The 27,451-nt window shown below is 31.2% G+C and overlaps 2 protein-coding genes across 2 annotated transcripts in view; one reads left to right on the top strand and one right to left on the bottom strand.

The window, feature by feature from the left end:
* The window catches only part of LOC148614141 (uncharacterized), a 48,814-nt gene extending 35,567 nt beyond the window's left edge, over positions 1 to 13,247 (top strand). The window contains exons 7-10 of the mRNA XM_088587992.1: positions 4,646 to 4,773; positions 5,205 to 5,345; positions 6,859 to 6,927; positions 9,433 to 13,247. Coding sequence (XP_088444118.1) covers positions 4,646 to 4,773; positions 5,205 to 5,345; positions 6,859 to 6,927; positions 9,433 to 9,549 — 455 coding nt within the window. The 3' untranslated portion in view covers positions 9,550 to 13,247. The remainder of the gene's footprint in view (positions 1 to 4,645; positions 4,774 to 5,204; positions 5,346 to 6,858; positions 6,928 to 9,432) is intronic.
* Positions 13,248 to 18,900: 5,653 nt separating this feature from the next.
* The window catches only part of LOC148614140 (two pore channel protein 2-like), a 34,808-nt gene continuing 26,257 nt past the window's right edge, over positions 18,901 to 27,451 (bottom strand). Inside the window, exons 18-26 of the mRNA XM_088587987.1 lie at positions 26,645 to 26,691; positions 26,145 to 26,247; positions 25,290 to 25,361; positions 24,250 to 24,335; positions 23,111 to 23,180; positions 22,137 to 22,219; positions 21,132 to 21,213; positions 20,311 to 20,423; positions 18,901 to 19,363 (exon numbers count right to left, since the gene is read on the bottom strand). Coding sequence (XP_088444113.1) covers positions 19,270 to 19,363; positions 20,311 to 20,423; positions 21,132 to 21,213; positions 22,137 to 22,219; positions 23,111 to 23,180; positions 24,250 to 24,335; positions 25,290 to 25,361; positions 26,145 to 26,247; positions 26,645 to 26,691 — 750 coding nt within the window. The 3' untranslated portion in view covers positions 18,901 to 19,269. The remainder of the gene's footprint in view (positions 19,364 to 20,310; positions 20,424 to 21,131; positions 21,214 to 22,136; positions 22,220 to 23,110; positions 23,181 to 24,249; positions 24,336 to 25,289; positions 25,362 to 26,144; positions 26,248 to 26,644; positions 26,692 to 27,451) is intronic.

Below are 27,451 nucleotides of genomic sequence, written 5' to 3'. Positions count from 1 at the left end.
ATTAAATGACAGATTACAGCGAATGAAATAGTTAACTTCAGAGAATAGAGTTAATCTTTCTTTGATTGAATGACCATAACACCAGAAAAAAATCTTAGTGAACTGAACAACTGATGGTGGAGATTTAAATCTGTGTCTGATGGAGGAGGTTTAAATCTGTGTCTGATGGAGGAGGTTTAAATCTGTGTCTTGATGGAGGAGGTTTAAATCTGTGTCTGATAGAAAGTTTTCTATTATCAGTTGTTCATTTCAATACCCAAGGAAGTTATCCAGTAATTCTATCAAGGGATGATCCAACTTATTCCAGGGGAGTTAACTATTTTACTTGCTGTAATAAGACACATGTATTTTAGATTCACAAACCAGAGTCAATATTTATTTTCAATTTGCTCATAAAATGTATTTTCATTTGTAAATTTTTGTGTTGTTCATTTTAGTTATCAATAAATGTTGTTGAAATAATGTCTTATTTTTTAAAAAAAAATATACAAGAATACTATGAATATTGTTTGAAAAATAACATTATATATGATACAATATTCAGAAGGTTAGGTATGTGTGTGTCAAATTCCTGATTTATGCCAAATTGAGACGTTAGAAATTGAGACAATTTTCATGCCAGCTTTTGAGATAGTATGATTAACTTTTACTGGCTTTAGTTTTCTGGTTACAGTGTATTTCAATTCCTGCTGGATGGTATATCATATTGCTTATCTCTACATATTGCTTAGCACAGCTAGATGATTAAAGGAAAACATTTCCCTCTAACAATCTATAGGGAAAATGGTAGTATTTGTTTTCCAGTTGCTGACATTACTAACCTTTTTAAGTTTTTCAGTATTTTTTTAATATAAATCTTGGACTAAAAACATTTTATATTGTAGTACTTTCATAAGGAAATTGATGTTTGAAGACACCAAGTATTTTGACTTTTTGTTGTTCTGCACTCAAGTGTATAAGCAGTTTTTAATTTAATTCATAACTGAATTATTTTTTAAGGTTAAGAAAATAAACTTGATTATTTTTTGACAATTGCATAACAGAAAGAAATAATATCATCATAACAAACTTTGTCAGTATACAAATCAGTCTTCTCAAAGTTTGACTTCATGTCGTCTGATTGGAGTACATCATTTGTCAACCCTAATGCAGGAAATAAATACTATTCTTTTTTTTCTATATCACCAATTATCATACAGGTGTATTTTTATATGATCATCCTTTACTTTACAAAAGTTTCATATTTGATTATTTCAAGGTTCCCACATCTAGAGTTTTCAATTTGATTTCAATAATGGACACTAATAAAACATCATCGTTTGCAATGGCTCAGAATTGCTTGTTATTTCAAGTAATTAACTGTTTTTGTGGACTCTGTAAAATGAAAAAGGTTATGATGCAGTTAAGAACACAATATCGTAACATATTGCAGTATTATACAAAATCTTGTTCAATATAGGTTTTCAGTACAATAAAGACTTGTGTTCTATTTTTTAGGTATTTTACACTGAACTGTATAATAACATTTTAATCTTTTCAAGCAAAATGCATGAACAACTAGGAGTAAATCTTATTGTGGGGAATGCTACGGATATATATGACATTCTTAAGAAAAGATTGATTAAGGAGGTTGACCTAGGGTAAGGGCCACAACTCTTACAAATAATTGGAATGTTTGTATTAAGCATTTTGCATCAAATTTATGTAGGCATCAAAGTAATTTGGACTGATTTCATTTGGTTTCCAATAAAGGCTTGAAAGGCTTTGGCGAAATTGAATATGATACAAACATATCACTGACTTTAAGAGTTATGTCCCTTACCTTAAGTCTACCTCCTTAAAGTTGTACATGTATATGGAAACCAGATTCCCTGTTAGATTCTTATTGACTGATATTCTTTGAAACTACATGTGAATTTGTTTTGAAACTTTGCAGGTGGCTGTATTACTGGTGTTAAGATAGCTACAAATTGTTTATAGAATTGCTGTCAGCAATGACTTCTTCAAATGATTCATAGTTGCATGGTACCATTGAAGTTGCTACTGTGGTGGCTTTGGCAACTCAAACTCTTCTTTAAATTCTGTTAAATTATTTTTTTTTCTATAGACTTGCTACAAGCCTCTTTGTATTGATAGTAATAATATTTATTTTAAAGGAAACCTAAATTACAGAGAGACTTGTAGCAAATGTAGATAGTCTAGTATTCTTTCTTTTTTTATCACTGTAAAAGCAGACAGGCATTTAGGCTCCTTTGAGTTTCTTGTTCAAAGAAAAAAAAACAGTGAATGAACGTTCACTCCTTAAGGCTCTGTTTAGTAACATTTTGGGGTTATTAGAAATATTTAAAAAATTTTCAAGTTGGTTTCCTTATCCTTACATAACATTATCCTTATAACAGCAGGATGTACTTCATTAAAAAAGGAATTTGACCCACTTCGTAATGTATCTGAAGAGAGTATGCTATTTGAAATTAGAATACACTAATGTTTGAAGAGGAAGTCACGAAAATGACCTCTTGTCGATAAAGTTGATATTGTAATCATGTTTATATAGTTTGGTTTTATAAGGGTTATACAGTACCTTTATTAAGTACACTTCAAAGCCATATATTTGTCAATAATGAATATAGCAAAATGAAGTCCCAGGTCTCCTTATTTATGACCATATACAGTTATTTGCAGGTTGAAAAAAAAAACATGCATCTCAAATAATCATTTATGATGGCTAGGTGGACTAGTGGTTAAGGTGTTGGACTTGTTATAAACACCACTGTGGATTCAAGCCCCACAAGTGTTCAGTTTTCAGGCACCTACCTTAGCCCGAAAGGTTGATATTTCAGGCTGGAAAATTGATGAAACCTTTTTCCCCAACTAGCTGTGTGACCATGCAAGAAACTCATATTTACCAAACAGTTGTAATTTTGCATGGGTTGATAATTCAATCACGATAAAAAAAAAAATACCTTTAACTTTTGAAGATTTTCTATAATTGATGATTTAAGTACTTCTCTGTCTAAGAACCAGGCAAAATATGTATAAGGTGTGGCACATGAAGAAAATAAAATGCAGATATTTTATTGCATTATCCAAGTAATTATACCTCATAACCTCCAGAAATAACCATCAACATAGTGATGATCTTCATAATAGCAAAATGATAAAAAATCAATTTTGGCTGACATATATGCATATGTACTGCTGCATTTTAAATAATACCTGGTAATTACAAATGATTCCAGGGAGACATGTGGGAAAGCATATATACCTGTAGGCTCATGAAAAAAAACTAGGTCACTAGTAATTGTTGGAATGGTACAAAGCAGGGTCTGTTTCCTTGATCATAGGTTTTTGTTCTGAAATGCAGGAAGTATCTGGATATAATACCACAATGAATCAATTAGTTTATGGTATAAGTTTTCTGGTGACACAACTGTTGTGCCAGTAAATCATAAATGATTTATTTGTGAGCCAAATCAAGGTTGATGCCACTGAACATACTGATATCTCTATTTTTATGCATCTGTTTAACATATTATTGTAAATGGCATTAAAAATCTTAAAAATCAGTCTGCTCTTGTGAACAAATTGAGCATTAAATTGTGTAATATATACCATTACGGGTATTTCTAGAAAAGCAGAGGACGCTTACCCTACCGGTGCACCTGGTCCATGCTCCCAGTTTTTAGTGGAGTCCGAGTTGCTCATTTACTTTTGTTACTTTGTATGTATGATTTTAGTAACTTAATGTTCTTTGTTGTGTATTTCTGTTTTCCATGTCTGGTCTTTGTCCCTGGAATACATTCTTTTGATTACCACGATAACCTTGGTTCCCTTGATTACTCTTTAATAAAATGCAACATTACAATGTTTTATTGGATTTCACAATATATTTATGAATAAAAGATACCATTGTTACCCAGTACTTGGTTTGGTTGTTTTTTTGGCTCATATTGATTATTGTTATTATGATTAAGTACAGCTCTGGCTTAAAATCAGGCAGAAGCTTATGATTAGTGATTCACCCATATCTTGATCCCAAAAATTTTTTGAAAAAAAACCTTTTGGAGGCCTCATAGAAACTGTATTTGATGATGTGAGTATAAATGAAAAATGGTCACTGGACATACTAACACTTAAAGTTTGTTTAAGTTCTACTATAGAAAAGTATGGGTAAATATCGCACCAGAATTTACACCATAGCCAGTCAAAAAATTATTTCAAGATTTATAGCAGGTCTAAGTGAATGAACACAGGGAGAGTTGTTTTTAGAATGTAACGAACGTGTTTGAACAGTTTCATGGATTATATTGAGATATAATGAATTACCTCCTGCCTGGTTTTAAGGCAGAGTTGTACTTAATTGAATGCACTAAAAGATCCAGGTACATAGAAAGTACAGTTTAACTCATAAAACTTTAAATTGATAAAAACAAGTTCAGAGTTAAAGATTACATTAAAAAAAATAGTATATTTCTGTATAAAGCACTTGTTCCATGCAATATAAAATTCTAATTATAATCAAGGGGCAATAACTCAATTTTGTAGCATGATTTGAATAGAACTTATTCTGTAATTCAAGATAAAGTTTTTCTGACCCCAAATACAGCTATCAAGGGAAAATAACTCTCATGTTTTTTTTTATTAGGTCATTTGGCAGTAGTAAAGAAAAGCAATGATGAAGTTATCAGTCAAGCTGATGGTGATGAACCATGTATATTGGTGACTCAGGATAGTCCTAATGTTACTGCATATTCAGATGTACCTGTTGGTGCAGTAAGTATTGACAATTCATTTTATAGGTCAGAGAAACAAAATTGTAATCTCACAGTTTAAGTTAGTAAGTGCAAATCTTCCGGACCTGTTGAATACATTTTGATAAAACTGTGTATGAAGTTTTGATAGCTTTTGTAGATTTGCACACAGCATGGAAATTTGTAGCTGGTTGTTGCTGTAGGGGAATAAGGGTTTTGCATGTTTTTTTTACAAGTTATGGTAGTTCTCCGTGGGATCACTTATAGGTCATAGTGTACAATATTTATTAAGAAATTTTTTTCTGGATATAAATTCATAATATGTATACATTATGTAGTAGAACTAAATTACATTTTTCCAAATAAGGATGCAGGTACTTGTGTTTGATTTAAAAATATCCTAATATGAATATAAAAAATAAAACTCTTTTTCAATTATACTTTACTTTTCAGGTTATAGGTATAATAACTTTAGAAGATGTTATAGAAGAGCTCATCCAAGAGGAGATAATTGATGAAACCGATGTATACGTTGATATTCATAAAAGAATTCAAGTTGCGAGAGCACAGCTAGCTGGTAAAAAGACAGGCAATGTAAGATTTATTTTTTATTTGTTTAAATATAAAATTACCTGAGAGTCTAAAAATTGACTTTGAATGACCTCATTTTCTGACTTTTCATTTGTTTTACTTGATTGTTTGTACACTTAATAAACATGCAGTGGGAAAAGGTCATTTCTGCAGTGGGGAAAAGGTCAGTTCTGCAGTTGGGAAGGGGTCATTTCTGCAGTGGGGAAGGGGTCATTTCTGCAGTGGGGAAAAGGCCATTTTTGCAGTGGGGAAGGGGTCATTTCTGCAGTGGGGAAAAGGTCTTTTCATCTTTTTGATTATTACATGTTCTGTATTTAAGATTATAGTTATCCCTTTTGAAAACCTGGTCCATAAAGTGATGCTGGATTCTTTTGTCATACAATCTTCTGCACCTAAGGTTGATGAGACAATAGACTGAAATCTAATTTTTACCTAATGATGATACAGTGGCCATTTAGCACCTGATATCACCTGTGTAGTTAGATGGGAATATACAGGAATATGTAAGAACCACCATCTCTGTACGTTTAATTTCGAGCTTCTGCTTAATTGATAAATTAAGAGTAAAGTAACTGTATAGAAGTTTGATATCAATTATAGGTGAGCATGGAGGAAGATGTTATACCCCCATTCAACTAATGGATGTTATTTTGTAATCAGCTTGTTTTTCTGTCTGTCATTTGGTCGGTTTGTCGGAATTTAATTGCAATTACTGTAAATATATTAATTTTCACTGCAGCTAATTTTCCCGGTTTCTGAGAAGTCAACATAATCGTTGGTATTAATTTTTGTGGTTCTCAAGGTTGAAGAAATAAAGTTAATCAATAGTCTCGGCAGTGCGTAATCTCTCTTTTGATCAGTTATTTTACGGTTAATATTTCAGTAAAATTAATGACTGCATTTAATACAACATTAACAAATTGACAAGTCCATATAGTTTCCTCTTTTAGGACACCGTGAAATTAATACGTTTACAGTTTCTTGTCTCCCAATGGATGAATTAATTTCATATTTGGTATATTGCTTTATATAGTTGAGCATATGTTGGAAGTCATTTTGGCTGTTGTACAATATCATATTGTGGTTTCATGGGACTTTTGACATTTTTCACTGTATGGAATAATAGAGAAAATTTTCTTCACAAAAAATCACGGCTTCCAATAGATAAATTGATTTCTAATTTGGTGTGTTGCGTTATATAAATGGTGCATATGTTGTTAGCAATTTTATTTGCTGTCCTTTGTTAACTTCCTTGAAGAGTAAGGTTATTCCTAGCAACACGACACATGCAGCTATATGGTTTTTTTTTTATCAATTGCTTACTTAGGGAGAATCTTTGGTATATTTTTTTTTATTCTGCCTCACAGTTCTGTTTTTTTATTTTTGTGGAAAAAGAGAAAGTGTGGTTCTTAAAATTTCCAAAGCTAAACATTGAGCTGCTTGACAAAAAAAATGGAAAACATTGTTCATGGTGAATCAGGTTACTATTTTTCTACAAGATTTCTTTCTTTTTAAGGCTCTAAGACAATTATCTAACAGAAGTACTGGCCATAATATACAAGAAGATGATGCCTCATTTATAGATGTAAGTTCACTTTACGATTACAGGTCTTCCATTAAGAGGCAGTGCCAGGTACTTTTACCCTTCTAAGCTACTGAAAATTACCTCCTAAATTTAAAATTTCATACATGTTAATGAAAAAAAATAATGAACAGTACCTCCTACAAAACTAAAGGTACCTGCCTTGCAGAAAATTAATGAAACACCTGCCAATACTTTTTATAGGTGCACATTTTTACAAAATACAAATATGAAAGACCGGACAACAAACAGGTTCATGACTTCAGACCTAGTTTTCATGGTTTTAAAATATCAGAAATGATTTTTGTCTCCCTGTAAAGCATTTGAGGGACATGGTAATGGTATCAGTCAGTTGCACTGTTTTCCATCAGCAACATTTTGTACATGCAACTCCTCAGAAACCACTATGCAGATTGCTTCTATATATGGTAGAATGTTTTGTTCTGTGTTGGGAAAGCACATGCCAGACCTTTAACTTTTTCTTAACTATAAAAGTTTATGTTAATATCTCTTGAACAAAGTGGAACATAGCCTCAATAATACGCCACTAAATCGATGAAACAAATTATATATTTTTTGAACTTAACCAACTTCAAATCACAGCATGGGGATAACCATGTTTGTTGTCTCATTTTCCTTTTGTCATCTTGAAAATAGGAAATATAAAATAATACATTATATGTGTATGATAGGTGTTAAGTTAACTAAAAGTATTTCAATCCTGCAGCTGATCAATACAGTTTTTACTTTGCTGATAAATGGGACAGTTGTTTTAACAGGCCTACTTCTTAACTTTTAAATGAACAATTCTATGATTTTGATTAAATTGATTAAAGTAAAAAATATGCAACTAATGAATATTGTGTTTTCCTTATTTCTGTGTTATATTGGGATGACAAATGTGGTACATGTGCAGTGGCATAGCTACATTAACGTCAAAACACCCATGTGTACACATTGACTGAGCAAAATTATGTAACAGGTTGGGAAAACGAGAGAGAGACAGATTTCTTCATACTTTGGGCCTAAGGCAGATTCATCTTCATGATCCACTACTTAGATTAATTTAGGATGCAGTCTGCTTTTGGAAGCATTTAAACGACGGACGTAAAGCTATACATTTCACTTTCATTGCCTATTTTGGTCCATATTTACAGTCCTATTGACAATTAATGCCTGTTGCAACAGCTACTGCTGAGAGGTTGTTCAATGTTGACCTATCTGCGGACGACAATGCACCAAGAACACCTCTCAGCACTTGGTCTTATGCATATCCACAGGGAAGAGTATATATATATATATATATATATATATATATATATATGTGTGTGTGTGTGTGTGTGTGTGTGTGTATGGATAAAGTGATAAATAATTTTGTATTATAAAAACAGGAAAATGTCACTTTTGTTCTAAATTTAAACAAATGAAAATAAACAAAACTAAAATTTTATAAAGTTTTTTATATAATTGTCTCGGGATGTCAGGCGTCGGAGGGACATAGAAATGGTCAGCGTCTGTCTGTCAGACCATGTGTCCGTCCTTCTGTCACACATTTTTTTTGTGAACGCAACTCCTCGGAAATTGCTGGACGGATTTAGTATAGAGTTTGCAGGATTGTTAGACATTACACGCAGTTGATCATACCACCCTGGCATTATATTTCGAAATATTTTGTTGGAGTTATGAGAGTTTTGATTTGTTTACGGCGGAGGGGCCATTTGGGTATGTGTATCAATCTTGTTTACAAAATGTATGTATTTTCTGTTTGTTAACCTGCCCTGTGGTGCACAGACTGTCCTTGATGTTCATTGTAGACTGCTGGGTGAGTTGCCTTTGGTCATGACTCATTTTTGTCCTCCAATTCTACTCTAATTCTATATTCAGTACGTTGATTTAAGAACAGTCAACACAAATAAAAATGACAATAAATCCAGATATGGAACAGAGTCAAATTCAAGATTGTGTAGCACTCGACAAACAAGGTCAACCATCAAATCCCTGACTTGGTACAGGCATCTAGCATGTGAACATGTTTTATGGACTCCCCCACTCACTGACACAGTTGCCCTGACTCTTAAGACTAACTAAAAAACAAGACCTAAGGGTCTAGTGTCAATCAAGGGAATCAAACAAAATATTGATAGGTAAACCCAGGAGTTTTAGGGAGCTTCACCTTCAGGAACCCCTACCAGGGTGCTGTCCTTAAGAGGTCCCAGACTCCTTGCCATGAGTAAATATTATTTCTTCTTGGCTACGCCACTGAGGTGCTGCTTAAAAAATCTGCCTATAACATGACCTAGTTTACAGCTAGAAATTGGGTGTATGTTGGTTGATTGATTGATTGATTATGGTTTAAATTTTTCATGCATTCAGGATGGGAACCTTTGACCAATCGAACAGTTCTTGATTTGTATTGGTCTGACATGTTGAGACAGATGTTCATTGTGCTAGCTCACATATGTTGGTCATACTTTTGTAACACAATTAACTATTTTTTCTGTTTTATAGCTGGTGAAAACCAAATCACCGCCAGGACCAAGAAGCAGAGGTGCTAGTGGAACTTCTTTAACAATGGACCAAAATATAGAAGAAACAACAGATGAAAAAGCTTTGCTTCTGCAGTAGGAATGAAGCCTTCGGAGTTAGTGCTAAAAACTCCTGCCATGTTAAAAATGGGTATCTGACTCTTAGTAAGACTTAAACTATGGTCTATTGACTTTACTTTTTATAAGCCTGTCTTTTTGTGGTAATTTATTATAAGGTATGCATATATTGTATGTCCCTCCAGGCATTGTACAATTACTGAAAAATACTTTGAGAGATTAAGATAACTTTTCGTAGGATTGTTTGTCTTCATGTAAGGAAGCCCCTCTGTTTTTGTTTATTTTTTTATTTTTTGTTTCATTTTTCTAAACACTGAAAAAGGGGGGACTGGCATATCATGTGTTATAGTGTAGAATGAATCCAGATCCTTTAGGTTATAGTGTAGATGTTTCTTCCATGAATGCAGATTCTTTAGATCTTATCTGTTTTGAAAGAGTAATTAGATATGTGAATGTGTACACTGTAAATGAATGTACAATTTTGACCAGTAATAATATGATAATCAGTGTGAAAGTAAAATGTCTTGGAACAAACAACTAGAATTAGTTTAAGATTGTAATGTAACTATATAAATATTAAATTTGTAAATTTTATAGGTAATTTTCTTTTAATCATATCAATCATCATATTATTTTAATACATGTTTATTGAAGACTTGGGGTTCTTTGATAGCAGTTATTTTTCCCAACTTGTTGATTGCTACTTTTTGTCGAGAATAACTTTATGTAAATCTTTATAGTTAGTGATCATACATGTGTAATATCTGGTCTTCTTGTCATTTAAAACCAAGAGTATAAACTGATTTGTTATGAAAATCAGTAAAATTTTCATGCTGACTAATTTGTAGTACACATATAATGATGATGTTGTCTTTTAGGCTACATCATGATTGGCTATTTCTAATTAAATTAATTGATCAGAATAACAGTTTGATAATTATTATACCCCCGCTCCAAAAGAGAGGTTGGTATACTGTTTTACACATGTCCATGCGTCAGTGTTTCTGTGTTTATTTTTTTCATCATATTTTTTTCAGCAACTACTCATCACAGTGGCTTGAATTTTTAACACATTCTTCCTGTAGGTATGCCATATGGTGGGATCCATTTTCAGAAAAATTTGACAACAAACTCCTGTTTACTGAGGAATTGTTTATTAGCTCACCTGGCGTCTGTCATCATTGTCGTCCGTCGTCGTTAACAATTGTTCAAAACTCTTCTCCTCATATCCAATTGACCAATTGGAACCAAACTTATTATGAATGTCCCTTGGGGTATCCTGTATAGAACTATTTTGGGGATTTATGATCCATTGAAAAACATGGTTGCTGTTACTAAAAATAGAACATAGGCATCAGACAGTATTTTTCACATATAGCTCCAAAACTGTTAAGTTTAGCTAAATTCTGGCGTGGGTTAAAGTGTTTAGCATGATGAGATTAATCTGTGGTCAAATTTTTGTTCTAATTCGTGAAGCCATGTTGGAGTTATTGCCCTTTTTCAACATTTTTTGCAATTTTTTATGTTATTTCTTTCAAAAATCTCCTCTGACACTATTTGACCAATTGGAACCAAAGTTGGTATGAATGTTCCTTGGGGTATCCTGCATAGAACTGATGTGGGGATTTTTTATCTGTCAAAAACATGGTGACAGTAGTTTTTCGCATATATCTCCAAAACGGTTAGGTTTAGCCAAATTCTTTCAATAGCTGAAATGACATCAGACGACTCCTTGTAAGAGTTATTACCCTTGAAAGGGGAAAAATATCTTGAAAACCATGGTAGATAGAAAGAAACTTTAATTCGCTGAAATGATCCTTATGATAAGTCCTACCATAGTCTTCTTGAGTAAAAATAGTTGAACAACTTCTTAATAAATTTATTGCCCTTGAAAGACAAACTTTAACAAGGTGAGCCATTCAGGCTCCTGGGAGCCCTTGTTTATTTAATCAAGGTAACACCAACTCTTTCCCTTGAACATTTTCATTGTTTTCTCTGTAATATGAATCTTTTCCATGCCATGTAGGGTATGTATAGCTATGATGGGGTGTGATATTTTGTTTATACATGTACTTTGTGATAGACCTATATCTAAACTGACTTATCATTTTAACTATCAAAAATTGAAACTTTACAACTGTCCATCATTCTAGGGGCATTATATAGTGTAAGGAATAGTAAAGAATTACCATACATATTTAAGGCTTTTAACAGGAACTTATAATGTTTCTTCAGTGAATTACATCAGAATTTCTCTTTCACCAGAAATTGTACTGTTTATATTAAGTTTGTATGTTATATAAAGTTCAGTAAATAAACTTTAATTTTTTAATAGATCTATAGGCTTTTAGTTATATGTAACAAATGTGTTTGATAGTTAAATATATTTTTCATATCTTTATGTATTAAATTATATGATTGGTAACCCTGTTGTGGTCAATATCTTAGGGCTTACAAAAGGGGAAAGTTCTATGGTCAATTTCACAAAAAAATCTCCCATAAGTGTTAAATCAGTTGGAAGTTATAAAGTCACAATAATTCGATCTATTATGACGACAGACTAATTTTGCACTTACATTTTTTTGTGAAAAAGACTGCAGGACTTTTCCAAGTTTTAAATTCATGTTTCAGTTAAGGAAATCCAAAAATCCTCAAAAAGAGTTAAACCTATGTTTATGAAATTGTAGGTAAAAGACCTTGGACCCATACTAGTTTCAACCCCTGACCCGAGGCCTGAGTAGTTTCTCAAACTGATTTTTATAAAATGTGATACTTTTCTGGCTTTTTTAGTCATTTTACTCCTCCAATTTTTTTTGCCACCTGGCAGGATATCATTTAATGTCCTATTAAATGCCTTTTTAAATTATACCATATTTTAAGATAAACATATTATGTGTGAACATAATTGAACTGTTGATATCAACTGATATGTTCTTGAAGAAAAGTTAATGTTTCACACTTTTAAGAATAATGAGAAGCAGGAATTTCATGTTAAATTTACCAGATGAGTAGTTAAGATGGATGAAGCGCCACACATTTACTTTTTGTCATTTCTGGAAATATTTACTATCTTGTATTTGGATTGTGTGAATATAGTTTAATTTTAGAAGTAACACAGTTTCTGATTGGATAAAAAATTTCGTTTATCATCTCATTGACCAAATTTTGTAATGACTGTGATGTCATTAAACTTTTTTAATGTTTTACTCGTTGAACTTAGGTACGTAAATGAAATAAGGAATGACTGTTATATTTTTTGGTCTATTTGAAATAACCTCGATGCCCATAGTGAACAATTATAAATAACATCGCAGGTAATTTAGTATGCATCATATGATTAAGGTTAGTATGCATCACATGATTGAGGTTAGTATGCATCACATGATTGAGGTTATTTCTTCATAGACCGAGAATATATAACAGTTATTCCTTAAGTGCATTTTTCCCCCATCATTTTCAAGTATGTTACTGTTCATGGGAGAATAGTAATGATAAATACATAATATATTTCTGCAGTAGACAACATGCTTTTATTGTATGTGTTTTCTCATACTTTTGCTAGTCTAGCCCAAAGACTGTGTTTATTTGTATGATTAATATTTATTCATTATTGTTGCTTGTGTGAAATTCTATTTATATTCATATGTTTTTGGAAAGATATACACTATTCTTGTAGACCAGTAATAAAATTGCTGAACTGAAGAAATGCATAGTTTTCATTCATTACCAAAGCGAACAATTTGTTTGTATATACACTAGTACATGTTTATAACCTACCAGTAGATAAACATATACTGTAAACATATTCTTTTTGCAGTTGCTAATATTTCATCGACTCTGTCAATCGAACATCTTTGTGTTATCAATTTTTGCTGTTTCAAAAATTTTTAGCGTTACATGGTCTTTTAAAACAATTTCATGAGTACTATCTTTTCGCATTTCTCTTTCCATCACAAAACTAGTGAAAATTAGTACACTGTGAAATTGATACATTTAGGGTATTTTACTCTAATAACAAGATTACTAACATATCCATATTATCTTGATTGACAGTAAATTATAATTTTCTCCTACAAAAGTGATGTGAAATATTTGTGCTATATGTGTATTGAAGAAATACTGAGATGTGGATTGAATGTCTTTCGACTACAAATATTCAAAGAAGCAAAGTGTTATTGAAGTACACCAAATCATCTAAGTCTAATGGCAGACTTACAAACAATTTTCATTCTCAATGGTGACATTTGCAATTTAGAAGTGATTGAAGAACTGATGTATCTTTATAAAATATTTTTTTTAGTTTCGTCACATAAAAAGTAGTAAAATATTTGTTAACTGTCCTCTGCTTTAATATCCAGTTATGAAGTTCCATAGCTGTGTTCCAAACACCTTAATACATTGTTAAGCATGGATTTTCAGATTTCTCATCTCGAGATAGAATTAATTTTACTCTATTTCCAGCATGAGATTTAGCAATGCCATACCATCATTATCGTGGTTGGAGAAAATTGATTATATGAACTTACAAGTAATAATGTAAAACACTCTTTCTCTAATTTCTAAAAACAATGAAACTTACATTTTAAAATGTTCAAATTCTCTCGGCATTTGCATGTAAGTTCCAAACAAAGCAACTAGTTTTGATTCTGTTATAAATGAGATTATCAGTATTTTAATACACTACTGGTCAAGAAATGCTTAGGTTATCTTGAAAGAATAGAAATATGGAATATACTTTTGTGAAAAGATCAGTTTTAGAATTAAAAAAAATAGCTTTTCATGTTTGAGCCAATCAACTTTCACATGGAAAGAAAAAAATATGAAAACAAATGAAAAGCAATTGGGAGCTTCCATAAGGACATTTAACAACATACCAAAACATTAGAAGCAGTGAAAGTGTTTCGTTCGAAACCTAGAAATATTTCAGTGTTAATAAACTCTGAAATGAAAAATCAGAACATACAAACAAGTGCAAAACAAAATTGAACTTCATTCCATGAAGGTACTATTGTACAAAAATAAATAGAAAGTTGACATCACTCAAGTTTGAAATCAAATTTCACTGTATGGCATTCCTTCATAAAATTTCTGTCAAAATACCAAATGGTTGTCATATAGTAGTCGCTGAGAGAAAACTGTAGCGAACTAGAAATTGTGTGAGAAAGCTCAGACAGAAAAATCCCTGCTTCAAATATGAAGTTAAAAATATAACCCGTAAGTTCAAAAATCTCAGTTTGGAACCCTCTGACAGGAGCTATATTCCTTCATGCAAACCTACATACAAACCTTCCTGTAAAATTTCATGAAATTCCCTGGTGCACAGTTTCAACATGTAAAACCAGTAAGTTGGATTATTTCCCTATAGAGTCCACCAACAGTAATCCTACTCCTTCATGAACATCTGCATATGATACCTAACTACCTATAAAATTTCATAGAAATCCCTTCAGCGGTATAGGAGTTGAACTGATGAGGTTTTAACATGTAAAGTCCTTCTGTTTGATTATCTCCCATTAGAGACCACCAACAGTAACTACTTTCCTTCATGCACATCTGCATATAATGCCCAATCTTCCTACAAAATTTCATAATAATCCCTTGAGAGGTTTAGGAGTTGTACTGATGACATTTTAACATGTGAAGCCTTTAGTTGGGTTATCTCCCTTTAGAGTACTCCGACAGTATCTTATGATGCCCAGTGTTCCTATAAAATTTCATTAAAATCCCTTGAGCAGTTTTGGAGTTGTGCTGATGAAAATTTAATATGGAAAATCTTTAAATTGAACTATCCCATTTTAGAATCCTCAGACAGTAACTATACTCCTTCATGTACATTTATGTATAATGCCCATCCTTTCTATAGAATTTCAACAAAAATTTCTTAATCTGTAAAGAGAAGTTGCACAGACAAACAGATAGAGTGATTCTTTTGTATCCCCAAAGAAAGTTTAGGGAGTTGTACAAAAAGGTATGGATGTCGAACATACAAATGGACAGACACTATCACCAGTATCTGCCTTTGATTACAAATTAAGGGGTAGAAAAATTATTTTCAAAATCAATTGGGGCATTCTCAAGTCCTTGTCTAAATAATGGATACCCTTCATAACATTAAAAACTAATATGAAAAATTACGAGGTAGTTCAATGATAGATACAGACCATTGACCAAACTTTCAAGATATCTATTAAAACATTTTTTTTTGTTATATACGAAGTGTGAACAGACAGACAGATAAATGTATACCATGATATTCCCATCTAAAAGGATTGGCATATGACAAAAAGGAAGAATGACAGCAAATTTTTTTTTTATGAAAATACAATAACAAACAGCAATGCCTATAAAATTATAATGTATCTATTCTCTATCAAAATAACAAAGCATATTGCACTGTGAATGACATATAATTCTACAATAAAACAAACTATCCTAATCTATATTATATAAAACTATAATAGTGCACATAGGCTTCCTAGAAGGTAAAATGTAAGGCAACCCAATTTTAAATAGTTGGTTCTCAAGTCATTTTAGTGAATATTGATAAGAGAGAGGTATATCAATGCTTTTTAATCATACTTAAAAGTAGTGAATATGTTTTATTATTATTCAAAGCCTCCCCCCCACACACACAAACAAAATAAAAACATGGAAGAGGTGTATATTTTTATTATTTTTGTTTCTATTTCATCTATATGGGTCTTAAAACCAAGAATTATTTTCAAATGACCTAAATGGGAAGTGATTTAATAAACAAAGGTGATAAACTGTTATAATTTTATATAATATCTTCTGCTCCATACATAATTAAAAAATGAATGACATAGGCAAGCAATATCATTTTTATCAAAACACACAAATGAAGCTGGTTTGAAACCAATAACATCCTAAGGAACTATTTTTTGGCTACTGCACTCCCATTTCATGTTAGCCAACAACCTTTTATTTATATTGAAATGTGAACATTCATTAAAAATTAAACAAGGAATGTGGAAAAAAATGTTTAAATCAGAGATGGTTGTGGTCTGAAAATAGTTTAATAAATTGGAGTGATCTTATCACTCCCATTGAACTTACTCACTGAACACTGATGTAAAAATGTAGTTGCCAGCCATTTCAGAGTTCACCATTCTCATGCATGACATTTTAATACCAGAACCAACATAATTGAAATAAGTTAAGAAATGAAACTTATCTTAAATGTGAATACATTTGGTACATTTCATCATATTGGTTCTTTTTATCATTATGTTAAAGCATGATTTTATTGGGCATTCAAAATGAAAAAGTGCTAATGTTAATTTTAGTGCAGTTTACTGTAAAAGATATTCTCAAATTTGTCCACATATTGGCAGTTGACTTAAATCACAAGTTTGAAACAAAATTCAATAAAATATAAATACAAAATGACACCCTGTCAATAATAAGTACTATATTTATAATAACAGCATATATATTTGATTCTAATTCCACACACATATCATCATTGAAGTAATGGTAATAGTCTCGTTCACCTAGGCTCTATCCTGTATCAGTATATAGACTGGGTTCCTTACATATAACGTTTTAAATGTAAATGAAAGGACCAGTAGCACTGGAAAATTAGGAGCCAGAAGTTTGAGTTCTATACTGAACATTTCTATCTTTAATGTCATGGAAGTGGGTGTGACTGTCTCAAATCAAGATGATAACAAAAGATTAAAGGGACTGAAACCAATCTATCCAGGTAAGAGCTTGGACACTCTAAGCTATATGAAACTTGGACTATATCTTTTTTTCCAGTAGAATATCTTTCAGTGTAGTGTCCATTTATTCTGGATTTGTAATTTAAATTTGATAACACTACAATATTTAGATTCAGGTTTGTATCAACGAAGGTTGATACTATCTACCTTGAAAAATTGCTTATTTGTTGCTGTTAAAAAGACATATCAGACACCATCAGTGGTCTTGGGGGTAGTTATGGGTTCAATTCCAAGCTGTGTCATGCCGAAGACTTTAAAATTGGTAGTTACTTCATGCTTCTACACCAAGCATTTGGCATATATAGCAGGGTCTTGTCAATTGGGCAAATGTTCTCATCCTGAATTTCACTGAATATCTGCCATAGGATGTTAAACCATAATCAATCAATTAATCAATCAATCACAATTGAACATTTTTATTTTATTTCTTTTTCACTGTATAACTGTGGAAGACCTGATTTTGCAATGAAAACATGAAGTTACTACAAGTGTTATTCCTATTATAGAAAATGAAGTCATCAAAACAGTAATCAATATGAAATTAACCTTTGACCTTAGACGAACTGAGAGCCCAATTTCAGTTTGACAGGAAATTACCTCTATATACAGAGTAAGGACCTTGACTAATTTCTAATATTTAACTAAAACGAAATGTTTATCTGTTTATGGCTCACATCTTAAGTTTGGTTTAATTATGAAGAAAAATCAATCCTATAGTTGATCTAAAACTGTTACAGTATGACCAATTATCTCATAAATGACTAAAACAAATACAATAAAATACAACTTAAAATCAAATCAAAATAGTTATGGTAAAACACAATAAATTTTTTGATAATGCAAAAAAAAATCATTATACTGTAAACGTTTTAATTTTCATGGTTGCTAATTTTTCACATATTCTATAAGTGAACACATTCGCAGGTATCAATTTTCGTGTGTCCAAAAAATGATAAGCCTTCTATAGTATAAAAACTCAATTTTGTGGGTACTATTTTTCACGCTTTTCTGTCCATTGCGAAAATAGCGAAAATTAGTACACCATGAAAATTAATATCTTTACATTATATTCTACAAATGAAACATATTGCATAACACTTGTTGGAGTTCTCATTAGATGGAAATCATGGCAGCGTCTTAGGGAAAAAACTTCATGGATAAAAAAAGAGACTCCACTGCAGTGATTCTTTACTCATATATATCACTAAAATCATGGGCATTTATAACTTTAAAATGCAATTGTAAACCACTTACTTAAAAAAAAAACTGCCTCTGTTAAAATTGATCATTCGTTGTTTACCTTTTTCATGCATTAGCTTTACAACTAAACCTCATAATTATTATACTAGGCATTGGGAAGATGTTTCTGTAGGTTAACATATTATAAGCTTCCAAAAGGAACTAATAATAAATATAGAGAGGTAAAAAAATGATAAAATGAAAATTCAGTATCTGATATACTATGGGTAAAACAAATTGATCAAGATGTTTAAAAAGGGTTTTCAGGACATAACTGTCATCAATTAACTCAAGCAATATCTTGCCATTCTGCGAAAGCATTCCAAGTAGTGCTTGTTTCATATGACATGATATTGTTTACTGTAACTTTTGTTTCAGTGTAAGTTCTATTTTTTTTTTTTTTTTTTTGGGGGGGGGGTAAAAACATTAATCTGTATAAGTAAAATTCTTCTGTTACATGCATCAAGTCTTCACCATTAAAATAACACTTTTTAAAACATTCCAAGATTTTAAAATTTTGCATTCACTACATAAAAGAAAAAAAAAAACTAACAATGAACTTAAGTCAAAACAATACAAAATGTACAATGAGGTATTACCAGCTAAAGGCAATGTTTAAATATAATAATCTCAGTCTTAAAATGATATTGATAAAAACATTGTTCATTTTACAGTAAATGGAATGATGGAAGACAGATTAATCAGCACACATTAAATGCAGCTGTAACAGATATTTTCATTGGTTGAGATATCTAGTATCACGTCACTGAAGGAATTTGTGCTAATTTTAGATATCTGTGATTACTGATTTCTTGTAAAATCTCTGATTCTGTTGGTTCTTCTAACGTATTTCTGAAATGAGATACAATTGTAAAACAAAAGATAGGATTTCACTGAATAGTAATGAAATTATGGCTTGATGAGATTAAGTGTAAGTGTTTGTAAGAATCAGGCAAAATGGGAAAAATCAGAAACATGCATGTCAAAACCCACCAATCTAACAATAAAATATTACTTAAGGATACCTTCTCTGTTTGAAAAAACTATTATTTGATCTCTGCATCACTAGTTTTGCGCAGAATTTTTTCATAGAATCTTAGAAAAATTAGTTTTTTGACAGAGTTACCTGCCCTTGAAAAGTTCATTACGGTGCATTTCAATGAAATTGTAACTCAATTGTTCAGCTTGATATGAAAAATCTTGTCTTATTGTCTTGATTCTGATGGTGCATATAGTCAAATTACACTATCAAAATGATGGGTTTTTCATACCAAGTTTCACATACTGCCTGATTCTTACAGGGACTGACACTTTATTATGTTATAACTTTCTAAAGAACATTTTGAAACATATCTTCTTTTTTTTTTTTTTGAATTGCAAGGACAAGTTTACTTTGTTTTTTTTTTTTATAAGACTGGTGTCAGTGCCATCCTATAGATGAACAATTTTCATTCTGTTAAAACATGATGTTTGTAATTCAGACATGATTGTTTGAAATTTTAACACAAATGCTGAATGAGAAGTCTTCTATATTCCTGTTGGTGGAAACATCACCCATAACAGTGATTTTTTTAGTACAAATAGTTCCTTCCTTCAAAGCTTAAAATCATAAAAATCATATCATTGTAGTATAAAAATGGTGAAGAAATTTATAATTTGTTAAAAATCATGGAAGTTTTCTGCGTAACCATTGGTTATTGCTTGATGCAAACATGCTTTTTTTAGAGACCACTGAATATTTCAGTTTAGGTTATGGTACACTATCATCTGCCTCATAACTGTATTTTCTAACAACTAACCTGAACATATCGTGTACAGACATAAAGTGATGTGACTCTTCAAAACTTGAAGCTCGTCTTTCCCTATTGGCCTCTGAATTAGCATTGCTCTTGTCCCATTTCATAATAAAATTCTACAAAACAATCATAAATAAACTAGTCAAGTCAATAATAATGTAAAGTGTGAACTTACAGCCATTTTATTTTTGATATCTTTGTTTGTTATTCATTGAAAACCTATGACGGAGGAAAGCATTTCTTTTTACCGTTTTATTGCCCCCAAATAAGCAATTAGAGTGTTTTTTTTTACATTTTGGTACAAGTAACAGAAAAAATAATGAAAAGCAAGAAATTATATCTATTTGGCCTACTAAGAACTTGTATAAGTTTTATGTGATACAAATATATACAAAATAATCAATGTAAATGAAACCAGTTCTATTTAAATGAACAAAATACAGGAAAATAATCATATAGATAAAATAACAAGAATGATGTCAAAAAAGATTGTTATATACTTGCCCAAAGCCCCCCAGTGTATCACTGCCATTTATAAAATTATCTACATACATATATACTGGCTTGAAAGTATTCTGTCTTTTAATCCTACTTTCATACTTTTAACTCCAATTTGATACACAATAAAGTTTTAAATAATACTGATTGATTGTTGGGGTTTAACAATCGAGCAGCAATATTTCAGCTATATTCAGCCGATTTTAAATTGTAAAAAGTTCTAAAAAGTCTTGTTTATGAGTGAACTGACTTAGTGTCCTAAGAAGAATGCTATCAGTACTGGTAAATCTATTTTTTTTCCTGTCATACATGTACATGTATCTTACCTCAATGATGATAGCTGTAAAGAGCTGAAGAACAATAACCACAGATACTAACCACCATACTATAAAGAACAGGTATGACCATCTACAAGACATAATTTGTTGTTCCTATTTATGGTAATTTACCAGAGTATAATTTGATGTGTAACTGACAATGTCGCTAGTGTGATCACAAACTTAAATATTTTACTTTTAATATATTAATTTGTTTACTTTCTTTGATATATCTATCAGTCATTATAACATTATATGGACTGGTAAGAAATAAATGGAACCCTTCACTTCCAAATTTAGAATGTGACATAATAATTAAAGAAATTTAGAATGTGACATAATAATTAAAGAAATTTAGAATGTTTTTCTCTTTTCTTCCACAAGAATGATCAAGAATTTGTCGCCCCAACAAAATTCCAATCGACCTAAGCAAAGCTTCAGTCCATGTAATTTTTTGGGGTTGATCAACCAGTCCATATACTGCCATATGACCCTTAGCATCATGAACTATTTTTTTAAATACAATACAGAATAACAGCAGTTTTGAAGTTAAGACGGAAAATGTCATAGTGAGCCAGATATGGTGAGATTTGTTGTTCTGTCAAGACATTAAAAACTGGTGTTATTCTGTTGGTTGGGGACGTTGGCTATTTTAACATGTTAAATGTTATGTCATTGGAAATTGCCTGTTTTTGTTTAGTATCATAACAGTTGCCTGAGATAGAAAATATCAGGCAGTAAGAACAATGGAAAAAAGATTAAGTTGCCAATAAATATAACATCACACACTAGATGTATGGAATACTGATTTTCTAATAAGTGGACTAAAGTAAAAACTTTTCTGTGAATTGTACCTATTACATTGTGTGATGTAGGTTTCTATTGACAAAATTAACCATCCTCCTCCTTGTCTTATCTAAGATTAGTAGATTAAGAAAGAAAAAAAGATACAAATGCATAAAAATAAGGCATGGACCATTAATGTATGGTTGGCATGATATCAATATTACTCACTGTGTTGTTGCTTTTCTGTATGCATGGAGGAATACACTCCAATTATTGACTACCATTACATCCCATAATACTACAACAGCAGCCTGTTAAGATTAGAAAAATTATCAGCACATTGCCTTATTTATACTGACCGGACTTTATTACATTGTAAAGATAAATTCTGTCATTTTTATTGTTAATTTTTTTGCTACCCAGTATACATTCACTTTTGGTTTTTTCAATATATACCCTTTTAGATTGCCAACAAAAATCATGTCTATATACTACATACATGCCTACTTACTCTTATTGTTCAAATTAAAAATTTATTGACATATTACTGAACAAGATTGCTATGCACAGCCACATGTTCCCTGTAATGGTGGCGCAATATGATCAATTAAATATGGTGACTAAAAATTTTTCAAAATTTGAACAAAAACCATTGAGCGTTTTCTCAGGAGTTGTATCACGAAAGTAAAATGTGATGGACGGATGCACACTTGTATTTTTTTACCCCTCTTCCATATAGGGGTGGGGGACAAAAAAAGGCAAATAAAAATGACAAGCATAGGATAACACCTGACAAACAATTGTGCACAGCTGAAAAATGATTGTTTTTTACACAATGTTACTTCAGCAATTGTAATTGACAATCCAAGGGATTAAACTTGAAACTGAAGCCTGATGAAGATTTTGCAAAGATAAAAGAAATGATTGATTGTTGAGTAAGCAACTATATATATATAACTATTAATCGTAAAGCTAGCTTTGTATCTTTCTCAGTGCAACATACATACAACATGATTTTTTTATCTAACTTTTTCAACAGCTTTCAAAAAAGTACCGAATATGCTGAATGGGCTGGCAATTGTTCAGTATAACAGAGATATGTGTGGTCTATATTACATGTATCTTATACACTGTACATGCATGGTTTCAAAACCTGAATAATGTTTTTCGGTAATGACACACTTCAAAATACTTTAACTTACAGCAAAATCATCAAAGTTGTTAGCCCAATAGTCCAACTGTTGGTAAGTTCCACATTCATAGTCCAGACCACTACAAAATTACAATACATGTACCACTGTTTAAATTAGTTCAATGAAATACACAATCCAACTCTTAATGGCCTCCACACTAACTTCAATTTTAAATACATGTATTTTAATACACTAAGAAGTTTACTTTTTTTCTGCAATGGTAAATGATCAATAGAGGGGAATGAAAAATATTTAACATTTTATGTTTATACAAGAAATCGTTTAAGCATATTGAGTATTTTTAAAAAAAGTTGAGATATACATGTGGTGTTTTAAGTCCCATAACTTTGAAACAAAATTCAGAAATTTATAAACTTTAAAAAAAAAAATTGAAAGGAACCTTACATCAATAGGCACATGTATAAACAATTCAACAAAGTTGGAAGCATATTTTCAAATTATTGTTCTAAAACTAAAAAGTCCCCTTATATGAAAAAAGTCTCAAAACATGAAAAAGTAAATCTATGAAAACTGAAAAGGGGCTCATGTCAATAGATATACACAGTTCCCCCAAAGATTCATGAAATCTGCTAGAAGTTTATTATTAGACCTACAGTCCATAGTGTAGACAGACATCAGTATAACTTACATATTTTGTCTATAAGGAGGTGCATTTCAAATAGATCATTTGAACTTTCTAAAATGTATGTTCTTTTTCGATCAATTGAAAGCCTTGTATAAAGATGTTCAATGCTTATGAATTCATTAACTTCAATACTAATATCCTTCTAACACGACTTTTAGGTATAGAGATTTATATAAATATAACATTATCAGTTAGGCAACAGCCTATATCCAAGCTTTGCACTTATACATTTTTGTTATACTAATACAATCATTTGAGAAAAGGAACAACAGCTGAAAGGGGCAAGATAGAACAGGTAAACAGTTGTCCATTTTTAAAGATAACTTAGCATACCAGATCTAGATACTGTAAATACTTCTTTTTTATTTTATCTTTCTTTTTGAATTCCATAATTTAATTTTAAATAAATTTACGAGCAACTTTCATTTTGAATTCACTTCCCTGACCCATTTCTGCATGTCTATCGTTAGCCTCACATGGGAAGCTCAGTAGTATTACTTACCCATTATTGGTATTATTAGGTGGACTGTACTTTATTGAACCATTAAATATTTCTATACCCATTAGAGCAAAACTGTAATAGATCGCCTACAAAAATAAAACTGTATATAATAACATAGAATATAGAATGTAGAAGTCAGACTGAATAAAATCAAGTCAAAAGCCTTCACAATCACATATAGGATAATTAATTGGGAATAGTGAATAACTAAAATATGATCACAAGTGCCAAACATCTGCTAGATTTAATGACTGAGCACGAGTTCATTCTTAATATGTTCTTGGCAAGAGTGATAATATTTGGATTTTTCAAGATAGCCAATTGATTATCCTATTTATTATATAGATTTCCTCCATAATTTATTGCTATTTTCTAGATGAATTTTAAATTTTGTTACCCCCAGATTTATATTTGTGTTGTGACATTTTGGTAGGAGTACAATAACAGAGTAAAAATTGCCTTTTTTTACAAACCTTGGGATCTAAAAATTTCATTTCTTAAGAGAAATGAATTTTAAACCTATACATGTATATTTTGAGATCCAGAAAAGTGTTCAGTAGCATATAAAGTAATGATAACTTAGGTTTCACTGTAATCATACAAAAACTTCTAAAAGTACCATACAGAGAACATATGTGTTAAACTTCGAGAATTCTAAATCAGGAGATCTCCGTCTCAAAATTTTCTCAAAGCAAGAGATTTGCTGATTTTTTTTTCTTAACATGTGTTGACAAGATTCTACGCAATTTTTACAATTTTAAGCTGAAAATTCAAATAAGATGGATGAAATTTCTATGAAGGTAGCTAAATCTCCAATTTATTGTGCACCTCCTAAATCCTTGATAATAATTTGTTTCCAGTAAGTTTGGATTTCAAGTGAATTACTACATGTATGAAAGTATTTATCTTTGAATCTATATGCATGTAAATTTCATCTTTGACATGAGCACGTAATTATGAAATTATTGAATTTGTCATGAACTTTCGGGAGGCTCCCACTGTAAGTGTGGGGAGTTAACACCTATGACAGAGAGCCTTACCACTAGTATGCCAGCAAAAGGATGCATGTTCTTGACTAAATCCACAAGGGTGTTCACAACTATGGACATAGACTGGAAAAAAAAACATCAAGCAAAAATATTCAAATACTTTAACTACCACTATAAAGGAACATGTACTTATATTAATGGAAATAAATTTCTGTTTTTCCCTAAATTTGTATGTTCAAAAGTGTTGGTATTAAGAATCTGGCAATGAGTGGTACATCATTTTTCCAAATTTAGTCATTTTTAGAAGATATTCAGTGCATCTAGAAAACAATCAAAAAAGCTATTTAAATTTATCCTGAAGCATCTGTGACATAGATGTTTTTTTCTGCTCATATGGGAAAAATGTGGGGAAATTTTTCCACCATTTTTTCATTGTGCATTTCAACTAAACTTGACCAATCAGTATCTTAGACTACAAACTTTACAAATACTTTAATTGCTATTTCTGGAGGTTATGAGATAATATACTTGGATAATGCAATAAAATATCTGTGTTTCTTTTCCTTATGTGCCAAACCTTATACATATTTTGCCTATTTCTTAGACAGAGAAGTACCTTTTTGCTGAAGATGCCTCATGTTTCCACTAAAATATGCAGGGTATGACATTAACATTTTAATAGCCTTGTCCTATGGGGAAAGTTGATGAAAATTCTACTTGCCCAGATTAAAATTTAGGTTGTCCTTTAGTATAGTGAATATTAAAAAATTGAATGAATTTGGATGTCCCAAGGGCAAGTTTAATATAACTTTTACTTGTCCAAATGGATGTTTCATTTGTCCCGGGAAATAGGACAACCTTGAATGTCATACCCTGATATGGGAGAGATATTTACTTCATACAAACCTTGATTTGAGGAATTATTCTCAGTATTCTAGCCATAATAAGTATGTTGACAATTCTAACCACATTCCAAAGTGTTACAGAATCCTTAGGAATAATTTCATCTCTATAAAAATGAAAGCAATCACTACCTCCTTTGTCAAAACAAAACATGTATGATGATGTTCAAAGGAAAACTTTCCCATAATTACATTAAATGAAGTAGATAGCAAAAGAGACTACAGTTATCAAAAGTCCATAAAATTGCAGATAGAAGGTAACAACATGACCAATATGGGAGTAAAAGAAGTAAGTGTAACACATTAAAAAGTATCAGAATGGATAAATAGTAAGAATAAAAAATGTGGATTGTTTTACTTTTTTTAACCCCACCCCCCTCAAAAAAAAAAAATCACGTCTGTGTGGGTGAGACTAAGAATCTAAATAAATAGATACTAGTATGGATTACAATACATAAATTTTTCTTTACATAATAATTTTTCTACTTTTACTTTAGTTCTTACCCAGTTAATGGAAGACCATATTCAGCAACAGAAAATATCTCAGTAATCTATAAGATAAATCAACAGGAATTTAAACAGATATACTATCAACAATGATCACAACCTAAGGCAAAGTACAATGAACCTATTCAGAATAAGAGAAAGAAATTATCAAACTTTCTAGTGAAAGCGAAGAGCATTGTTCAGCATATATACATTTGTGCTTATTCACAAGCAGCACTTAATTTCACAAAAACTAGTAAGAGTAAAATATGATCATGAATTTTGACGACACGATAGAAAATAGCATTGTGACGTTATAACTAACAATAAATTTTCCACATGACTCTTTACGAAAAAAAGATCTCTGAAAAGATCTTTATTGACTACAATTTATATAATGGAAAAATTATTCCTACTGATATTTATAAAAGATAATAGTTGGAAGGTGATGGACATGCCACTGTAATACACCGAAAATCAGCTCAATATTTGCAAGCCTTTAGAAAAAAGGTGTGGAAAACTTAAATTTCAGTATATTCAAGGGCCAGAACTCGGACAAAAATCAGCGAAACAGAACTTCATCTGAAACTCATCCGGGTAGACTCACATACCAAAAATCAGCTCAATATTTGCAACATTTAGAAAACAAGTGTGGAAAACCTTAATTTTCTTCTGGACTGACAGATGGACGGACAGAGTGCAAATCTAAAGCCCACTTCAGCTAAAGCTGATAGAGGCCTAATGATGTAAATTTTCATCAGCAATTAAGAGACCAATTCTAAAATGTACAAGTCTGACAGTTGATGATCTTTTTGTTTAATTTAC

The sequence above is a fragment of the Perna viridis genome, chromosome 6, assembly GCF_037379345.1.
Source record: "Perna viridis isolate PV_CMFRI_1.1 ecotype Kerala chromosome 6, ASM3737934v1, whole genome shotgun sequence".
Lineage (NCBI taxonomy): Eukaryota > Metazoa > Mollusca > Bivalvia > Mytilida > Mytilidae > Perna > Perna viridis.
The sequence above is the reverse complement of the archived record's forward strand: the minus strand, read 5'-3'. Positions and strand labels throughout refer to the sequence as shown.